Source organism: Periplaneta americana, chromosome 10 (genome assembly GCF_040183065.1).
Source record: "Periplaneta americana isolate PAMFEO1 chromosome 10, P.americana_PAMFEO1_priV1, whole genome shotgun sequence".
Lineage (NCBI taxonomy): Eukaryota > Metazoa > Arthropoda > Insecta > Blattodea > Blattidae > Periplaneta > Periplaneta americana.
The window spans coordinates 129,502-151,695 of NC_091126.1; the positions used below are offsets into that span (position 1 = coordinate 129,502).

The 22,194-nt window shown below is 34.7% G+C and overlaps 1 protein-coding gene across 5 annotated transcripts in view; it reads left to right on the forward strand.

The window, feature by feature from the left end:
* Zir (dedicator of cytokinesis) overlaps nucleotides 1–22,194 on the forward strand; it is a 302,289-nt gene that overhangs the window by 107,878 nt on the left and 172,217 nt on the right. For all 5 annotated transcript variants that reach the window (XM_069836641.1, XM_069836643.1, XM_069836642.1 and 2 more), the window contains 2 exons: nucleotides 9,999–10,131; nucleotides 19,763–19,931. In XM_069836641.1, the coding sequence (XP_069692742.1) occupies nucleotides 9,999–10,131; nucleotides 19,763–19,931 (302 nt within the window). The remainder of the gene's footprint in view (nucleotides 1–9,998; nucleotides 10,132–19,762; nucleotides 19,932–22,194) is intronic.

The following is a 22,194-nucleotide window of genomic DNA, read 5'->3' on the forward strand; positions in this document are numbered from 1 at the left end:
TATTTAGTGAGTCGAACGCTTTTTTTAAATCAACAAAGACTGTGTAGTATTTTCCTCCTGGGTGCCTTCTATCTGATCCATTAAGTATTTTACTGCGTGTAACGTGCTCCTGCCCTTTATAAAACCAAATTGACGATCTGGGATGTTTCCCTCGGTGGCCTCTATTAATCTTCTGTTGAGTATTGTCGTGAATACTTTGAAGGGAGTGTTTTCTAGTGCCACTCCTCTAAATGAATCCGGTGATGCTCTGTCTCCTTTCCCTTTATAGAGTATCTTTAGCATCGCTGTTTTCCATCTTTCAGGGATTTTCCCTGTCTGAAGGCACTTGTTCATCAGGTCTAGCCATAGTTCCTCCATACCATCGAGGGAGTCTTTGATATGTTCCATGTATATATTGTCTGGGCCTGCCGCTTTTTTGTTTCTTCTGACTGTGATTGCTTGCCTGAATTCTGTTGATGTTATTAATTCTAAGTTGTGTATGGACTCTGTTGGTTCCATGTCATGTGCACGGTCTTTTTTTATGTTTATTCAATATCTCCGAGAAATGTGTTTCCCATTCCTTCATGTGTATTTCTCCTGCTATGGGTGAGATTCTCTTTCTCAGCGCTATGAACAGGGTCTGATTTTGCATCCTCCACTAGTTTTCTTGCCTCCTTTTCAATATATTCCTCTCTTTTCTTTTAATTGTAGATTTGTATGTCCTTCTTTTCCCTGCATATGTGGCTAAGTCTTCCTGTCTTTTGTGTGTTTTTGCTATGTATAGTGCCTTCAGAGTTTCCTTCCATTCCTTGTAGCATTCTTGGTCGAACCACATTTGGGCCTTTCTTCTTCTTCTTCTTCTTCTTCTTCTGATTTTCATGGCTTTCTTTATTACTTCCGTAGATACTTCCAGGGCTTCTTCCAGTTTGCCTTCTTCTATTAGTGTCCTCGCTCTCCCGATGTTGTCTTTGTTTTGTTTTATTATTTCCTGCTCTATTTTTCTTGTGTATATGTTTGATCCATTTGCTTCTTTTCTCGGTTGGGGTATTTCCATTTGATAGGTTGTCTTTATGGGGATATGTTTTCTTATGTGGGCTGCTGTTGACGACCATAGTCCCTCTTGTTTCGTTAGTTTTAGGTTTTCTCCTTTATAGAACACTAGGTCGATCATGCTGGATCCGTTATGTGCAATGTAGGTTGGTATTTCCTTTTTGTTCGCTAGTCTGAAGCCTTCTTCTTCTTCTATGGTTTCTAGAAGTATGTGTGTTTTGGCGTTCTGCTTGTCTAGTCTACAGTTGAGGTCTCAGGCCAGAATTACATTTTTATCGGTTCTTGTTTGTTCGATGGCTTTATATACCAAATCTATTATGTTTTCGATGGGAACATTTGGTTGTATATATAAACCTATTACTGTTATTGTGGTAGTTTTGACTATTATATTTTCCTCCTTGGTAATTCTTTCAATGTTCCCTGTTTTTCCCTTTAGGAAACAAGTAACTCCTCCTGTTGGTCTTCCCTCCATCTGCGTCACTAGTGTGTGTATTGCGTAGTAACCTTGAAGCTCTATGGTGTCGGTGAGGAACTTATATAGTTAATGTGATTTCTCCATGTAAGCTGACTATCAAAATGTATTCCTAGGTAACAAGCACTGTCTGTTCTTTGTAACTTAGCATCACTGTAGTTAAGATTTACTTCAACTGATTTCATTCGTAATGAAAAGAGTTGGAATTTTGTTTTTTCGGTATTTTTCTGACATCATATTATTTGAATTCCAAATTTTAAGTTCGTCTAGAGATGACTATATGATTCCTTGGAGTTTTTCAAATTTGTTTGTTTTTTGCGAAGTCCAAATGACCAAGTCATCAGCAAAAGTGCTATTTTAGCACTAGATTTTTCCAATTGTGGTAGGTCATTAATGTATATATTAAACAATACTGTGCTTAATACAGCACCTTGTGGTAATCCGAGATGTGTTTGCTTATATTTGGAAGTTGGCTGTGCATAGGTTGCAGAGCAATATCTTTGAGTAATGAACTCTGATATCCATCTTTACATATTGGCTTTAATGCCTAATTGCTGAAGTTTCATGATGAGTTTGTATCTCCAAACATTATCATATGCCGATTTAAGGTCAACAAATACGGCTAGTGTATCCTTTTTCTTGTTAAATCCATACTTAATATCCTGACTTAAAAATTCTTTGTTCATTTGTTGAATGGTTTCTCCTGAACCCTGCTTGTTGTGGTGATTTGTTTCTAAAAACCAGTTTAACCTATTAGATATCATTTTCTCCATTACCTTTGCCACATAGCTAGTTAATGATATAGGTCTGTGGGAATCAATTTTGTCTGCAGGCTTACCAGATTTCAGTATTGGGATAATTTTACTCTTTTTCCAATTTGCAGGAACTGAAGTTTTCCATACATAGTTATAGAAATTAAGGAGTGCACTCTTAGTTTTAAAGCCTAAGTTCTTGAGAAATTCAGGATGAATAGTATCTGGGCCTGGAGTTTTGTTGTTATCGGTTTTATGAATAGCTGTTTCCAACTCTGAGAGATTGAAATCATTGTGAAAAATATCATCTATATTTTTAGCATTAAAGTTCTGGGCTTGCTTATTTTTAATGTGGTACTTCATGATCTTCTGTAATTTCCTGTATTGTTTTGGAATTTTTGATGCAGAAAAATGAGTAGGCTATTAAAGTTTGAGGCAATTTTACAATCATCTGTTATATATGTGTCCACGTTTTATTGGTTGTTTGGGGATATATTCTCTTTGTGTGGTGGATACATACTTATAAACTTTGCTACTATCTTGTTTATAATCTAAATTTTCTACAAATTTAGTAAATGAAATTCTTTTAACATTTAACACGTTCGCTGCCGACTGTATTGTTGCAAAATCTATCCCCAGGAGCCGGTTAGTTTTTTGTGTTTATTTATCATATAATAGTGTCTATGAATAATTTTTAGCCTCATATACAATTTTCGAGTAGAGACAATGTTTGAAATCTTGATGACGCATTTACGTGGCACCAGCACTGCGTTAATAATTCCATTATCAGTGCCATTTGACACGTTTACGCATAACACTTATTTTTGTTTTTGCGTGACTGTATATTGAAATACAGGGGTCGACACACAATCCAGGTTGACAAAGGCAATCAGGACAATAGAATGTTGATTCTTTTCTTCTGCCATTTGGAAGAGGTGGATGTCAATTTTTTTTATACCACCGAACTGTTTTTCTTTCACATGGGTAATACACAGTGGCAGCTTCTCAGGGGGGTTGCAGGTTTGTACACCCCCCAGTAATGTTCCTAATCTCCCGGCTTTGTTACTATTAAAAATATAATTTTATTTTACAATTTTCTTTCATGACTATCTGCAGCTGGCATCTTGTTTTGTACGTCTGCAGGAGCCTCTGAGCCTCTTGGTTTGCAAAGATGTTGAAAACCTAGGGAAGGTAGTTTATAGAGATGTTCGGCTAATGCGGGAACAGGGGGGTTAGAGGCGTGGTCTACTGCTATCCTCATTGAGAATGGTTTGTCGCACTCTCTGACATGGACACCAATGTCAGTGCAGAAGAAACTAAATTCACTGCGAAAGTATCTGTTTCAACTAGACATTTGTCCGAAGTAATAAGCATGAAAAATGTATTCATTCGGCTTGTGCAACGAACAGTCGCGTATTTCGCATATCACTTTCTCGATCTACATGCACACAAATGGCACAATACATAAAAGAGCTTGTATTTTGCTTTAAAGTTCTAAGAGTTGTCGTTCTGACAATAAGTGCTGCTATCTCCCGACAGCCTACGAAAGCTGCATTTGAATTTTATGAACGAAAACGTTGCACTTGGTACTTGGTAGCATTCTGATGACGATTCTGTGCTCAAATGTTTTTCATGACGGTAAATCGCAATATAGAGAGCTCCGCCCACGACCCCTTCCACTTTTGGACTTTCAGTATAAATAGGTATGCTTTATTTGGTCATTTTACTTATTAATTGCATATAAATAAGCTTTATATGTATATGCCCTCAGGTATACACGGTTTTAAACTTTAAAGTATGTTTAACTCCTCTTCGATATCCATTGTGCACCACCATATTTTCAAACCACCAGCTGCCACTGGTAATACGAAAGCATTTAATCTTGCCGATCAATGCCTGACATGTGGTTATTATACTTTTCAATTGCATGCGGCTTTTGTACTTTTTGCCCTCTTTTATTTACTGTTTCAACAATACTGTCTTCAAATTCAGTCGAGATAAATAAGACATCGAAATATCCACATTTTGAACTGGAGTGGCAACTGGAGTAGTACTTGAATTACTAGTTGTTTCAAAATCAGTTTCACTTTCACTATCACTCTCACTTTCACTTTCATTTTCACTTTCACTTTGGCTTTCATTTGGATTGAATTCACTGTCACTGTCCGAATCAGGCATTGAAGTATTCACTAGACGCGCAATTTCGTCATCCTTGCAAGTTTATCTGGCGCACTTTTACGATTTTTTGCATTTGAAGGACCTGGAGGCATCTCAAAATGATCATCTAATTTGTCATCCATGATTCCTCTACTTAAATGAGCGGAAGGTAATAACCAAGAATGATAATAAGTAGCAGCACCCTTCCAGTAAGTAATACTACACAACAATACAAGATAACCAAAATACTGAAGGAATAATGCGCGGGAAAGCAAGAAAACAACTATGACGTGCATACGCGTCATTGGCATATGGCGTTAGGACCGTGTGACATGTATACGCGTCAAGTGGCATCCAACGTGTTAATATGCTTTTCTTAAACTTTGCAGCTTTATTTTTCCAAGCAAGTAGGCTTTCTTTATCCTTACTAATTTCAGCTGTCTTCCTGGCTTGTTCTCTTTCATTTTTTAGTTTTCCTAACTCATCAATCCAAAAATGGTTTATATTTTTTAACTTTTTCTCTAGGGATGTACTTTTTGGCTGTTTGAATAAGAGTTTTACTTAGTTCATTATTAATGCTATCTGACGACTGTGCATCAATTTTAATCTCATTTGACAATTCATTTTTATATCCACTCCAATTTGCTTTTTGAGAAAGATTATTCTACTTGTAGAACCATCACGTGATAATTCTGCAGTTGATTCTGTTATGAAGAAGTCAAGGTTTTGATTTCCTGAATTTTTTGACAATGAAATGAATCCCTTATTGTGTATTTTCTGACTTGGGGGAAGGAAAATCAAGTCTGAAAAGTTTCTTTTAGGTGTTTTAGTTGCACAAGAAAATTATCAGTCATATCAGGGGACACTATATTATGAGAAGTTGCTAAGAATCCAAACAGTGCTGGGAATAACTCAAAAACGATATTAGTCGTTATGCCCACAAATCAAATTTTTATTAGTGCTTCTACTTTGTCCTGAAATTTAAAAGTGTGCACTGTTATTTCTTGTAAGCTTTAATTCAGTTCATTCAGAAAACTAAAAGTGTCTGCTAAATAAGCCACCTTCACAAGCCAGGAGCGATCTTTCAGATGGACTTCATAAAGACAGTCTTACTTCATCATGCAGTTCAAAAATCCGATTTAAGTATGTTTTCATTACATCCACTTAATTTCTGCATGCAGAAGAAATTGTTTATGTTCACTCGGCATTTCTTTAATCAAAACTTTAAATAATTGGGAATTTAATGGTCGAGCTTTGATAGAGTTCAACACAGAAACATTGCCCTGGCAGCTAGTGGCTCCTGGTGAATGCAACTTTAACCAAACTGATCTGACTTATTCCAACAAATTTTGACCAGTTTTGACCTTTCTTTTTAATATAATTGTCTAAACAGGTGAACAGTGCTGCACTAGTTATACTTTCAAAGTGATCTGTAAAACAATCAATTTATTTCATACCCAAAAAGAGCTATCAAATTAACGTTGGTGGCAATATCTGTAGAGAATAAAAAGGACTGTTTTTTACACTTTAAATTAATTTGTCCTCAATATTTTCATTCATATCTGTGATTCTATTTTGAACTGAGTCATTAGATAATGAAGTTAAATTTAAATCCTTTGCTGCTTCTCATTATTGCAACCAGTTCCTGTCTTCTCAATTAGTGTCTGATTTATTTGCAATTATTCTTTGAACTTGTATTGCCACACTCTTAAGAAGTACTTCAACTTTTAAGTCTTCCTGTACAGCAAACACATCCTTTTTTTTTTTTTTGTCTAATATGGCTTGACTGTCGACCAAATTACTGACAGTCATTGCCATAGGAGGCTGGTCTATGCTACATCTGTGGTGAGTAGAGATTTCTTGGGATGTCACAGGAGAACTGGAGCTAACACAAAAAACACTGTGTTACATGGACCACACAAGTCATAAATCGAGTGTATGCCGGGGATCGAACCTGGGCCACAAGAATATGGGTCCTGTGCTCTATCCACTGGACTGCTGTGACAACATATCGTGGGAAGTTTTATCTAATCTGAATACAGGAATGTAACAAAAGAGTTCTTAAAAAAAGAACACTTATCTTTCAAGGTTACTGCCCTAAGCCAATTCAAGTAATCCTTCAAAATTATGAAAGGTGTATTGTTCTGTAGCATTTTTACTGCGTTCAATTGCAGCCTCTATCCTCATTCATTTCTCTTGAAGTACTTATTGTCGACAAATGAGATGGATAGCTGGGAAGTACTGATGGGTGCAGGAAGCAGTCAGTACTCCTCCAGTTTTTCAGATCCATCAGAGAAATTACTTTGGCAAACAATACAATTCAATATTTCGACTGTGTTGAGAATAATTGTTGTATCCTGTAGATTTATTTTTATATTTTTCTTTTAGTGACAATGTTTGTTTGCAGAAAAATTCTAGAAATCAAATTACTGTATATGATACTCATATTGGTTCTCACTAATACAATTAATAAGTTGAAAGAAATTAGAAGATTTTAATAATCTGTAACTCCTAGTTTTCATTTTACGGAGAAACTATACTAACTTCAAATTAATACCTGCTATGTAACATTATACTGTACTTTAATGTAAATAGGCAGCAACATTTTGCTTAACTAAGTACTGTACACTATACACTTTTAAAGTCGTTAAAATAAAATAGCATATTGTAAAGTTTTCCATAAACTGAATAACTCACTATGTGGTGAATAGTTGATGTAAAGTTACTTCGAAGACTAGAAGTTAGCTGCTTTTGTCTTTACTCTTCAGCATTTAGAAATTTAATTTTCAGACTGAATAATTATTGGTTGAATCAGGAACGCTACATTTATTTGGCATATTCCAGCCAAAATTTTATAAACCACTACTATTAATAACAGCTGTCATGTGTGCAGAATGTGACAAGAATGTTGAAGTTGGCTCTAGATAGAAGTTTTGTAAGTGAAATAGGGAGCTAATATGTAACTATTCTATGTCAAGGAAAAAAAAAAAAAAAAAAGGAAATATAATATTGAGCGTGGAAATGTGTGGCAATTACAGAAAGTTTAGTTCAATGAATACAAAAAAATGTTGCAATGATTATGGTAGCAACTCAGATAAAGATTCTGAACTGGATGAACACTGAATTTAAAATTTTGTGCAAGAATTGCCTGAGTTAAACCTAGCTCAGTTCGCACAGTCTGGCATAAGAGGAATTATTGAAAATGATAGGTTGTTTATTTCCATCACTGAAAGAGATGTAGCAACTGTCCCTTCAATATGTAAAAGACAAGTCACTAAGAAGAGGATCGCTAAGTGCACCCTCTGATAGTCTAAATCTTATATAAAAAGGTGTTTGCTATTCATGTATTACGTCTTCAGTGAGATGCCTAATCTTCTTAAAGCTTTGAAGGGCCAACAGAAAAGTTCAGAACAGAATGAAGCAAATCTCTACTTACTCATACCTTCTACTCAACTGATGAATTGTTTATGCTTGTAAATTGAGTTAATCTGCTTGTTATATATTGTATATTTTTGTGGCACCGTCAGTGTAGCTCAGTTGGCAGACTCGCTTGTCTGCTGATCCAGAACTGTGCTTGGACTTTGATTCCTACTTGGGCTGATTACCTGATTCAGTTCTTTTCCAAGATTTTCCCCAACCATAAGGCAAATGTCTATAGCTAATTCTCGGCCTCACCCATCTCGCACAACTTGATGCTTCAATGTTGATGTCAAGTCTACGGAATATAATAAATGTAATTAAACAGATTAAACCAACTTCATCTGAAACTTCTGATATGCTGTTATTCTTTTAAATGTAGTGGTGACACATTGCCAAATGTCTATACCTAAGATGTTCATATAGCGTCGTAAAATAACCTACTAAAAAAAGTCTATATGGTTATAAATTATCAAAACTATGAACGACACATTCCAATCCTTATCCTGGAATACTTGTTTTACTGAAAACATTACATTTGCAAAGCAAAGTCAAAAGACGTAAGTCAAAAGACAAAGCAATAGCATTTGTGGAGGTGTACCAAATTCTACAATTTGGAATTTATCGTTAGAGATTTTTCCTTCTCCACTCTGTCCTAGAGTAGTGGTCGACTGAATTTTTGTCATCACACTTCTCTAGCTGAAGAGGCGAATTGAAGCCGAAACAGACAAATCTTTAACAAGAAATTTCAAATTGTAGAATTTGATACACCTCCACAAATGCTATTGTTTTGTCTCTTGACTTACGTCTTTTGACTTTGCTTTGCAAATGTTTTGAAGTAGTACAATCTACTCAGCAAAATTGTCAATTACTTTTGTTTTGTCTTTTGGCTTACGCCTTTTGACTTTGCTTTTGCAATGTTCCTGACAAGATTACCGTTCCACGACTTCTTCGTCATGCTGATGAGAACCAAATAGTTCGAAACTGGAGATTCGCAAACTGGGTAAAAGAATATCATCCCATTTTGTGTATTACAGGCTAAAGCCTTTGGAAAATCCAAAGATTGCAAAGGATAATACCAAATGCAATCAAAGGATTAAACCTTTGGCAGGCAAAGATCTGTGAAAAAACAAACTTATATTTTAAGAGTGTAAACTCTATTTGTTGTTTTGCGTTTTCTCTGTTTCGGCTTCAGCTCGCCTCTTCAGCTAGAGAAGTGTGATGACAAACATTCTGTCAGTCACTGGAGAAGGAAAAATCTCTAACAAGAGAATTTCCAAATTGTAGAAAACATTAGTTCATAATGAAAAACTCAATTAAATATCTACAGAATATTCAGTTAAGTGCAGAAAAAATATGCATGTGCCTTATTGCTTATTCAGTCCTGTTCAGCCTACAATCTTCAGGTTGAATTTTGAATTTGAATTATATTTTTTTCTCCGACATTGCAGCTTCACCAAGTTCTTTCCCACACTTGGATTTCAGAAATTTAGCAAATTCAGAACATTTAGTACTATAATTAATTGAAATGCATAAGCAGCTTTCATCATTTCAATTTTCAATTTATTTTTTTCAATATTCGAAATATATTACATAATACTGAATATGTTTTCAACAATGGTAAGACAGTATTCAGAAAATACTTCAACATTATGATACTTGCGAAATATCGACAAGTTTGATTATGTTTTCAATTTCAAGTGGTTCTGCATGACTCCACTGAGCTATAATAATCCATTTATCAAAGTAATTTAAAATTCTTAACTACACCAGCTGAACTTCATTTACGAATTTACACTGCTCATGCTTGAGAGTTTCTTCAATTTCTGTGATACTTTTAAGCCATCATCATCGTCATCATCATCATTATTACCCAGGACCATCTAGTTCATAGATACTGCAGTTGCTCTACTGAGTGAGCTATACAGTTGCCAAGCAAAATAATAACACCGATTCGTCCCACTTCAGATTTAGTAAAAGAACTGTGTTCTTTTCATTAAGAAAGATTAGAAAATTATTTTTTTTTATTAATTAAATGTTAACAAATTACCATCCTAAAACACATAGTGACATAAGTATATTGACATTCTAATATTTAATTTCTAAATTCAAAACTATCTACATTCATAACAGTTTATGCTGTTAAAAGTTATCTTCAATATTTCTTTCAGGTCCTAGTCAAGAAAATTTTTTGTACCAGATATCAAAGGTACAACTACCACATAAAATAATTCATGAAGAACTTGCACTTCAATGGGTGGTTTCAAGTGGATCCGCTAGAGAACTTGCAATGGCAAACTCATGGTTTGTATCTTTATTTTTTAAAACAAACACGTACACATACACACACTTGACGAGATTTAATATTTGCTTCTATTTTTCAAACATGTAGATGACTTTGGTAGTGCCATTTGATTCTTAGGCTTTTCCTTTTCTCTCTTCTCAACCTTACTTCTTCACACTTTCTAATTTTCCATTATTATATTTTTTATTTTGTTCTTTACTGTATTACTTATTTATTTGTTTGTTAATGTTGATTGAATCATCTTATTTTTATTTAATCATTAACACCACATCCAAGTTGTTACTGAGAAATTTATTTTACTGTAAGTGAATGGAAGAAGTTTGATCAATTAAAGAATGTCATTGTCACATGGAGATATGTGTGAAGAAATGGAAATCGTATTTAAGCATTTTCCAAGACAAATATAAAATCTGATATGTGTGTTATGGCATAGTATAATGATAATGGAATTCCTCAAGGATCAATATTAGGTCCGCTACTTTTTCTAGTGTTTATAAATGATCTTGCCCCCCTAATAAAAGATGTAGGTCATCCCATATTATTTGCAGATGACACCAGTATAGTAATTACAGCCAATAACTCCAACACATTCCAATCTTCAACAGAGGAAATTCTCTTCAAAATATGTGACTGGTTCTCAGTCAGTAAATTAGTATTAAATTGTAACAAAACTAACATAATTCAATTTAAATCCTGTGCAAATTCAACCTCGCAAATTTCTAGCACAATAATTAACAACAGATCCCTATCAGAAACAACGACAACCCAATTTCTTGGCTTAATAATCGATAATGTGTTAAATTGGAAAAATCATATTAAAGAAATTACCCCCAAACTAAATTCAGCTTGTTTTGCTATTAGATCTATGCAAAAGATAGTAAATATGAATACCTTAAAAACAATATACTTTGCATACTTCCACTCGGTAATGAGTTTTGGAATGATATTCTGGGGAAATTCCACAGATAGTAACAGTATATTTCTATTACAAAAAAGAGTAATTAGAATAATAGTAGGTGCCAAATCTAGGGAATCTTGTAGGACTATTTTCAAAAAACTACAAATAATGCCCATGGCTTGTCGGTATATCTTTTCATTAATAGTCTTCCTTGTATGTAATCGTGAAAACTTTGTAACTAATTCAACAGTTCATAGCATAAATACACGTCAAAAAATGACTTTCATACTCCATCGGCAAGTCTATTGTGCTATCAAAAAGGAGTGTGTTATATGGCAGTAAAAATTTTTCATAGCCTCCCTATCGATATAAAAAATGAAACTCAAAACATAAGATTATTTAGGGCCAAATTAAAGAAGTACCTAATTTCTCACGCCTTCTATTCTGTAGGTGAATTCATGACATTCAATAACACTTCATGAAATTGATACTAAAACTGTGTGTTGTACTAGTAGACTATATTGTAAATCTCGTCTGTATATATATTTCATCTAGACTGTGACTATAAATTAAGACTTTATAATAGTATTAAGTTTTTTTGACTTGTTCCATATTCTAGCTGTAAAGCAATGTATGAATACCATGGAATGTTAATAAATGCAATACAATACAATACAATACAATACTGTGCATAATAAGTAAAAGTATGTGCAGTTTGCACCAGGTACCACTAAGTTTGAAAAGTGTCAAGAGAAACTGCAGATAGTTCGTTTTACGAGGAATGCTTGTGTTAAGGGCCAAGTGGCGGCAAAAGTGTGCACTGCACAAGCGACCTGTATAAAGTCCCGGGTTCCAACGTATCTTGATTCAGTTGAGTTTGAAGTTCACTGTGGTGTACACATATTTTGTTAGAAGATGACGTATACTATTTCATTCATTCATTTAGTGTTCTGCCCAAGGGCATGTCTTTCACTGCAAACCCATCTTTCTCCAGTCTTTCCTACTTTCTGCCTTCCTCTTTGTTTCCTCATATGATTCATATATCTTAATGTCGTCTGTCATCTGATTTCTTCTACCCCAAACTCTTCTCCCATTCGCCATTCCTTCCAGTGCATCCTTCAGTAGGCAATTTCTTCTCAGCCCATGGCCCTGATCAGTTTCAGCAGCATTCTTTTTTTCACCCACTCTTTCCAACACAGCTTCATTTCATTTTCTGTCTGTCCACTTCACACATTCCATTCTCCTCCATATCCACATTTCAAATGCTTCTATTTGCTTCGTCATAATGTTCATGTTTCTGCCCCATACCATGCCACAGTCCATACAAGGCACTTCACTAGTCTCTTCCTTAGTTTTTTTTTCAGAGGTCCACAGAAGATGCTTCTTTTTCTATTAAAAGCTTCCTTGGCTACTGCTATCCTCCTTTTGACTTACTGGCAGCAGCTCAAGTTGCTGCTTATAGTACACCCCAAGTATTTGAAGCTGTCCACTTGCTCTACTGCCTCATTTAGAATTCGCAACTTTATCTTTTGTATTTTTATTCCTATGATCATGCTCTTCGTCTTATTTGCATTTATCTTCATCCCATACTGTTCACAGCTGCTATTCAGCTCCAGTAGCATATCCTTTAGTATCATTTTCCCTTCTGCTAACAACGCCATATCATCAGCAAATCTTATGCACTTTATTCTTCTTCCTCCTACTGTCACTCCTCCCATGTTCTGAAAACAGTTCTTTACTAAATCCTCCAAATAGATGTTGAACAGGGTAGGTGATAAAGAACAACCTTGACGTACTCTACTCCTCTCCCAATTTCACTTCTTTCTGACATTTCTTCTCCTATTGTGACTTTGACTTGTTGTTTCATATAAAGATTACTGAACAGTCTTCTCTCTTTCCAATCCACGCCAATTTTCTTTAGGATCCCCATCAGTTTATTCCAATCCACTCTGTCAAAAGCCTTTTCTAAATCAACAAATACTATATACACTTCTTTATTCTTCTCCAGGTATCTTTCGCCTATTGTCCGTAGCAGTCCAATTGCTTCTTTCGTACCTTTTTCCTTCCTGAAGCCAAACTACTCTTATTTCAACTTTTCTACTATTGAAGAACGAATTTATCTAGTGGAGTGTTATGTAAAGAAAAAGAAGAAAAAGAATTGTAGCAAATGCATTCGTAGATTTGTGTGAAAATTTCCCAATTCAACAATTCCTACATAGTCTTGCATTTCGAAGTTAAGGAAAAAGTGGCGTACGACAGGTTCAATTTGTGACACACCTACAGAGCATAAACAATATGTTTTAACTACTGAAAAACTTGAAGATATTAAAGTGTGTTTAGAATGAAGTCCAAAGAAATCTCTTTGTCGCCTAACTCAAGGAACAAACATATCCTGTGGATCATCTCACAAAGCAGCAAAGCCAATTAATTTCTGGCCATATAAAATAAGTTTTGTGCAAACAGATTTGGCCCTAGAATACTGTTCTGCTATTGGTTTCTTGAAAATGTTTACAATGGATACCTTGAGCCACAGCTAATGTTTGACTGATGAGGTTTTATCTCAATTGTCTTGTCAGTTCTCGATATGTGCAATATTGGCGTAATGAAAATTCGCATATTGTACAGCAAGTCCTGTTGCACAGTGATAAAATAGTTGTTTAGTGTGCGGTTAGTGCAAAACGAATAATTGAGCCAATATTTTATAACAACTGTGAATACAGACGTGTATGTGAATACAATACTGCCTGCATTTTTCAGTCAGCTTACAGACTAAGAAGAACAATACGGTTATTTTCAACAGGACATTGATACCCCACATACTGCCAAATGTTCAATGGATACCATAAAGCAGTGGTCATCAAGTGCATCTCACTTGCCCCGAACAACAGAGCAAAGGTTCTGTGCAGTGGTGGTGTCTCTGTTTTTAATGGACATGATTTGAATAAATGAACATTAACTTTATTATTGCATTAGAATATTTATCATCGTCATCATCATCATCCCTCTACGTATTAGGCCATGTGGCCCATTACGGTGTCAAAGAAGAATTGTCCCTCCAGCATTTCTTGGGACGTCTCAGTGATCTCTTTCCTTGAGGGACATGACAAAGCATAGCTCTTGGGATTCTGTGCAATGACATCCATTGTAGATGGTCCATCCAGTTGGCCTGGTAATTTTATATATAGTGGAGAATTAGCTTTAGTCCCAGTTATTCCATTACTTCCTCATTGTTACATATGCAAACAATATAAAGCATTAAATAGCAGCAGTACAATTGTTACGTATTACTGGCACAATTGCAATTAAATACTTAATATTCAAATTAATAAAAATCTTGTATGTATTTCAGAATTAAAAAGTGATTGCCACTACATACATAAATATCTATTAACTAAACCATGAACATAATGACTGGTACTATTTTAGGTTTGAAAGGAGATAAATAGGCCTAACATTGAATAACAAATTTTTATTATAAATGGATGAATATTACTAATATGTGTGCACTAAATCTGAATTTAAAATCCAAATTGCCCATCATGTACCATTTTCCGGGGAAAATGAATTTAATTTTTTTATGAAAAAACTTCTTTCTTTTAAATTTTTCACTACTACTGGTAAAATTACAACATACTAGGGATTCAAAATGCCTTATAATACTTTAAAAATGTGTACTGGATACAAAAATGATGTTACATAGTTTAAAACACAACAATAAAATTATTTCATGCGTATAATGAGAAAAATCCCAGAATTTGAACTTACAATTAAAAGAATTTTCTGGATGACTTCTGTGTATAACTAGACCAGGGACTGTCTTTTACAAGGAACCAACAATAGTCTGCAAGCATGCTGGATGATGATCTTCCTTTATGTCGCTTTTCCATTTCAGATATTGCTTGATGAAATCTTTTCTCATGCTCATCGCTTACTGCTCCAAGGTTAGGAAGAAAGAATTCCAAATGAGAATGTAAAAAGTGTATTTTGAGAGACATATTACACCCCATTTTCTCATATGCATTAGACATTGTTTCCACAACAAGTTCTATATAGTTGTCTGCCCTAGAATTTCCAAGGAAATTTGAGCAAACATCTTTGAAAGCGCCATGCCATTTTTTCTGTAACGGAAAGTTTTCCTCAAATAAAGAGTCAGTTATAACTTTGTGAATTTGTAGACTGATGAAATTGAATTTTCCTTTACTCAAATTGGTAAACTTTTCTTTTAAATACTGAAAACCACACCGCTGTTTGTTCATTGCTTAGACCTCACATTGAACTGTTATGAAATTTACTGAATAGAAGGGACCAATATCTGTTTGTTTATTAGAAGTACAAAAGAACATGCCAACAACCATAAGAAAACGGAAATAAATCATAAACTCATAAAATGCATTAGCTTTTGTTTTGGTTTACAACCCCCAACCCGCGCCAGATGTTTCCTGGGGAAATGCTTATCGAAAAGAGAAATCATGGTATATCTTAAAAACTTTACGTGAGACGAAGAAAAGAGATGCATTTTCGGATTCAGCACTCACAAAACAATGAGGGACACATTGTTTTAAGTCCGAGCAAAATTCTTGTTGTTCAGTGATTGAAATGAGAAACTACAGTATAATTTATGTTTATGAAAGAAACAGAGTAAAATAAATATTGCTACCCTTTGTGAAACACGAATAGAACTTTACTCAACAATGGCAGTGATTTTTCGGGATTTTTGGATCCTCTTTTCACCCACCAACCATAACAGTTCCAGCCAAAATGTTGTCCTTGGATGTACAGTAATTTCTTCACTGGTGAGTATGATGAGGAGAGTGCAAAATTTTTAACTGCAATGAATTTGCAGGACGCTTCTCATTATTAAACATTCAGTCTAATTGGCTAATCAGCTTCATTTATATTGTTTGTTATTAATTTAGCAGCAACAAGAATAAATTAAATTTCAAATTTTAATATTGTGTCTAATATTATTTTTCCTCAATTAAGAAAGAATTATACAAATTTATATAGCGTATTGTATTGTGTTATAAAATTTGTATATGGTAACATAAAGTGCAAATGTAGTCAAACTAACTTCAGTGTGTATTACAAATAAAATAATTAAGGTTTAATAGAGACTAATATCACGTACACCTGACTGTAACAGCTGTCGTGGTTCGAATTGCATTATGGTCTAAGATTTTTGGAAACGGAACTAGTTCCAAAACAATATAATATTTTGGTGATTATTACGTTGTCAGACACTTGCTGTTATTTCGGAACTGTTTTCTGGAACTAATACTTTCTTGGAATTGGAGCACTCGGAAAGGTTCCGGAAAGAGAACGATTTTTCCCCAACACTATGCTATGAAAATCTCAAAATCTGAATCCATGTGTTCAAATCTTGAAATCATGAATGAAATTCCTCCTTAAGGAGATGACGACTGTTGAGACATACTACTTCTATTCAACATTGAACGGGAGATAGGGTTGCATAATGCCGAGGATGAGGTAATGCCCACTGACTCTGCATGGGAGCAGTGTTGAGCATCCATGGTCGCTTTTGGCCGAGTTGATGATCACTGCCGTAAAAGAAGTTTTTGAAGACCGGATAATAAACAAAGGTTTGTGGCTCCCTAGATTCCCTGATCTCAGTTACTGTGAATTTTATCTTTGGGAAAACTTAAAAGGTAAAGTGTGTAAAAATAATCCCCATACTTCAGAATAACTGAAGGATGCAATATGACAGGAAGTCAAAAAAATTACTCAAGCTGAACTGCAGGATGTGACACATAATTTGTTTAAGCGATGTAGGGCATGTCTCACTGCAGAAGGAAGTCATTTTCAGCAGTATCTGAAGTAATTGGTAGGTAAGCAATATCGTATTCGAAAACTAGCAGCAGCAATGGTGCACAGCACGCAGTCAATGATGCTATTCTTCTGCTTCCACTAGGCACAGCATTCCTGTAGCAGTAAGAAACACACTTGAGAAGTAATTGCCAGTTTTGTGCATTTTTAACATTACTTTTTCGGAATGGTGATGAAGCATAGAAAATGTGCTCAAATGATTCTGAAGAGGATAGAGAAAATATACTTACTTACAAATGGTTTTTAAGGAACCTGCAGGTTCATTGCTGCCCTCACATAAAGGCGCGACATTGGTCCCTATGCTGTGCAAGATTAATCCACTCTCTATCATCATATCCCACCTCCCTCAAACCCATTTTAATATTATTCTCCCATCTACGTCTCGGCCTCCCCAAAAATCTTTTTCCCTCCGTTCTCCCAACTAACACTCTATATGCATTTCTGGATTCGCCCATACTTAGAAAAAATATACGGACTAGAAATGTTTTAATATAATTATTAGAAATTAGAAAAGCCCATTACATCCTTAGCAGGCAAGGGCCTCCTACCATCGGTAGGGCAGCTCTACTTTTGCTCACGGGGTGAGCTAGTCCCTGTGGGCCTTATTCAAAGTTGAGTCACTTCCCTTCTCCTCACTTCACTTTACTTCACTTCACTTCACTTCACTTCACTTTACTTTACTTTACTTTATTTCACTTCACTGTTTTGTGTTCTACTGTTACTTATTCTAAATCTAAAATTATGTCTTTCCACTTTTCTCTGTCTCTCGCAATATGCATCCACTGTGGTCCTATCACGTCAACGAAGTCCTGTGCCCATCTCCTTCTTGGTCTTCCCCTTCCTCTTCTTCCCCTCCTTGGGTCCCAGACTGCAGTGGTTTAATATAATAGCCTATGAAAAATGAAGGAATTTAATAAGAAATCAAGTTAACGTCATTTAAAATATTAAAAATTAGAAATATGAAATGCCAACAATAGTGGCACAAAGCTGTGGATCTTTATTAGCTTACATTGTTATCAGGTAGGATTTGTATTAACTTGTAAATATTGACACTACTGTATTTTTGGTCTTTTAAATAAAGTGTGGTTAACAGGTGATATTATTATAAAATGTTATAGGCTAATAAATTGCAAATAGTAAAGTGAACAGTATTCCTGTAATACAATGGTACTTCTATTATTATCGTCAATTTTGTCCACAAATCTCTGACGAATATCGAAATGACGATAATAAAAAATAATTCAAGCACATGTTAATAGGAATAACTTACTCTTCGTGTGTCAGGCCACGAACATTTCAAACACACTTTGTATGACAATTTGCACAAATGAATATCTAAATGTATAGTTTTAGTAATTAACATTCTCTCCTTGATACAACCCTAAATTGTTTTGTCTCAGGTGACCAGAATTAGAGTCAAAGAATGAGGAGAGGAAACGGAGAGATGGAATAGGACAGAATTGTATATGTTGTCATTGCTATGCTCCTGAATGGACTTTGTAGTTCAATTCGATTCTGGCTACACTTTACAGAATGATTCCCTTCAAGTTGTTTTGCATGTTATGTAACACTGAATTCGTATTGTAATATATAGGGCCCAGATTTATAGGTTTTTACCTATTTTTTTTCCTTACTTCTAAATGCATAATTTCTTAGATAATTTTCCAAATCATGGTCATAAGAGTCATATATGTAAATTCTGTTGAATCTAAAAAAACCTAACCTGGACCTTAAGAACTAAAAAACCTAAATCATAATTAATATGTATTTTTCTATATTCACTGTTCTTTATATAAATATATTTAGAAATTTCACTATATCTTTTAATTTTTATTCTCCTCTGCACTGTAGAAAGTGACCGTCCTTCAGTCTTTCGTTGTTTTGGATAAAATGTTTATCAGGGAATTCCGTCTTTCTCTGTATAGCCTCTCAGGGGCACTGTTTGGGACTGTATGTATTTTTGAATTTCCAGTGATCGCAGACATGACATTTCAGTAGAAGGGTATGAAGTGAACTTGAGGTGAATGAACTGAGAAAAAGTCGTATTACTGGAATTCGTGAAGGTTTTGGGCATGTTCACAGATAGAAGACTGTGATCTTGCATGTGCTGGTACAAGCTGTGAACTTTTCTGAGGTCTCTGTGCAGTCTGTCTTATTCTGGTGCTTCTGGTGTTAACATTGAATTTTTGTATTTTGTGTTTTGTTATGCTATGCCAAAACAAGTGAAATAACATTTATTATGATAGTGGATTGCGAATGAGTCCAACTTATCACTGAGGGAAAAAGAGAGAGAGAGAGAGAGGGAGGGAGAGGGAGAGAGAGAGAGGTTTTTTTTGTGCTCTGGATTTAACAATGAAGTCATCATCCTTCTTGCTTCCCAATATTTCTGAGGGAAAAGTTATGTTATTTAAAGCTGACTGTAAGCATACATTTTTAACAATCAGGCAATTTTTGCGACTCCTTTCACAGTTTGGGCAAATAATCCCCCGAAAACCTGTTTCACCTATTCCAGTAACCGAAAATGGACTTCTTAAAATCCTAAAAATCCGGTCTCTAGTAATATGTATTACCTTGTGTACTCTTTCCATGATACTGTGTTTTACTTTCAATGTAAAATAAAATTAATTGTAGTTTTGCATGCTACTTAGAATTTTGTATTGTATTATGTTTCATAATATGTAATTTTTCTTGTGTACTGACGATGCCATGAATACTTCTAATTCTTGAGGCTAATAAAGATCTAATCAAATCTAATGAAATAACTGTCTTAATACTTTGTCTGCTAAAAGACAAACCTGATGTTACATAACACACTGAGTGGTTTTGCCTATCACTGAGCACCAAACATCACAAGTGATTGACAACGCGTTTCTTTTACATTATTTCAGGTTCTTGTTTGAAATAATAATAAAGAGTATGGTGGAACATCTTCATGCAACACAGAGTTTAGATGTTCCCCGGAAGATGCGCTTCTCTGAACAGTTCACAGATGATGTGACAACTTTGGTTGGAACTATTACTTCGGATATAATATCACGTTACAATAAGGATGCTAAGGTAATGCACAGTCATTTAAATCAATGGAAATAAGGATTGAAATTAATCCAAAATCGAAAATGTTTTAACAATCTATGCATGTTATTACAAAGTAGTCTGAATGCAGCAGTTCATCAGTCAATGTGCTGTATTTCAGAGTTAAAATAGTTATTCACTTTGCATATTTATTGTTTCCCTATCGCACATTTAAACATTATGAAAATTATGATAATCTATTTAAGTTCTTATTTTCATATTCCTTTATATAAAAAAAAATCATTTTCTGAATGACGAGGAGTAAAATCTATTCTTCATTACAATTAGCCTCATATTTAGGTAGTAATACCCCCAAAGCCTGACCCAAATTACTTATACAAATTTTAGACATTTAGCAGTCAGACTGAAAAAAAAAAAGAGAGAGAGAGAGAGAGAGAGAAAGAAGTAGAGTAACATAACAAGCATTTAACATATTATGCTATTATTTAAAGCAGGCATGTGCGAGATTGGAAATTATCGAACATTTATTTCAGCTTTATCTTTTTTTTCCCCACAAAATTTTGCCATGTGGCCTATGTCTGATTACAACTTCAACTACAACTACTACAATAATAATAATACATTTTTTAATCTGGTGTTGTTAAATAAATTTATTATTATTATTATTATTATTATTATTATTATTATTATTATTATTGTAATCAGGCATGGGCCACATGCAATCACTGTATAATGAATGTTAGCAGCTATAAATAGGTATTTTAACTTTCAAATATTTGTTTACTTTCCCCCATTTTTCACTTTTTTATTTATTAAGTGGATCTTAATGTGAGGTTGGAAGAGATTTACCAAGACTCCTTATTTTTAATAACCGTCTCTTAATTTTTCTTACTGCCATCATGTGGGCATTTTGTATGTTATTATATTAATGAATGAATGAATTAAATTAATTAATTCTTAGTTTTCTGAACAAGGGCAAGTCCACTGCAAACACAGCATCCGCCAGTCTTACTTGTTTTCTCTTTTCCTCTTAGTTTCCACATACAATCCATATATCTTAATTTTGTCTGTCATCTGATAACTTCTGCAACAAACTTTTCTCCCATTCACCATTTCTTCCAGTGCAACCTTCAGTTTCTTCGTAGCCAGTGACCCAGACAATTTCTATTTCTCTTCCTGGTCAGTTTTGCATTATTCTTTCTTCAATATTAGTATAAAAGACTTTTATACAGTAGAATCCCTCTTAACCAGCACCAATGGGACCAGGCACGTTCTGTATACAAGATTTTGCCGAATAATTGAATAAGTATTTTAACAAATTATCTGTTCGTATTTTATGATGCCTACCTGTTGAAACTTCAGCCATATAAAGCTTATTTCTCAGTCACTTCATCATAACTAAATAACATAAAACTGTGTGGATTTTCTTTATTAAAACACATTACTTAATACAAAAATACATAATTTTCGGTTCGAATATTCACTGGACATGAAATTTGTGCGAACTTCGTAATGTGGCAACACTGACGGCCCAGGCTGTGACAATCAGTCCATGCATTCTTTTATGCCTGATAATGGACAGGGAGATTCTTTACATTTTTGAAGCACCTTGGATTTCGATATTTTCCTACCACTTCAATGTCACTTTGTGTGTACCTGCAGCATTTCCGCATACCATAACAATTACACGATCTTTATTTTGTTTGAAGCCCTTAGGCGAGGTTTCCATCACACACGCCAGTGTTGTTGTAGGAAGACACCTCCATAATAAACCAGTCTCGTTGGTGTTATATATTTGTTCCACACTAACATTACTCTCAGACACAATTTTCTGGAACTAATTAATAAACTGATCTGCGGATACTCTGTCGGCATGCCTTTGTTCACCGGACACGTCTAGTTTTCGGATTCCATGTCTCCTTGAATCTGTTAAGCCACCAAATGGAAAAATCCACACTCACCTTGCAGTTCCATTTTCTGGTGCAATTTTTTGACTTTTTCTTGTAGCACTGGTCCAGAAATGCACATTCCTTCACTTCTTTTAGTTGCGAACCATTCGTGTAGAACACGATCCAATTCTTCACAGTGGGACTGATGTACAGTTTTCCGATTTTCCGTAATTTTCGTAGATTTTATGTTACCTATGAATCACCGAAGTTGACTGCCTTGTTTCTTTATATTGTATAAAGTTGAACTTTCAACTTTATATTCGTCCATTAATTTGGATCTATTAACTCCTCTCTCCATTTTGTAAAGGCAAATATTAGGAAGTTGGCAGGAATATCTG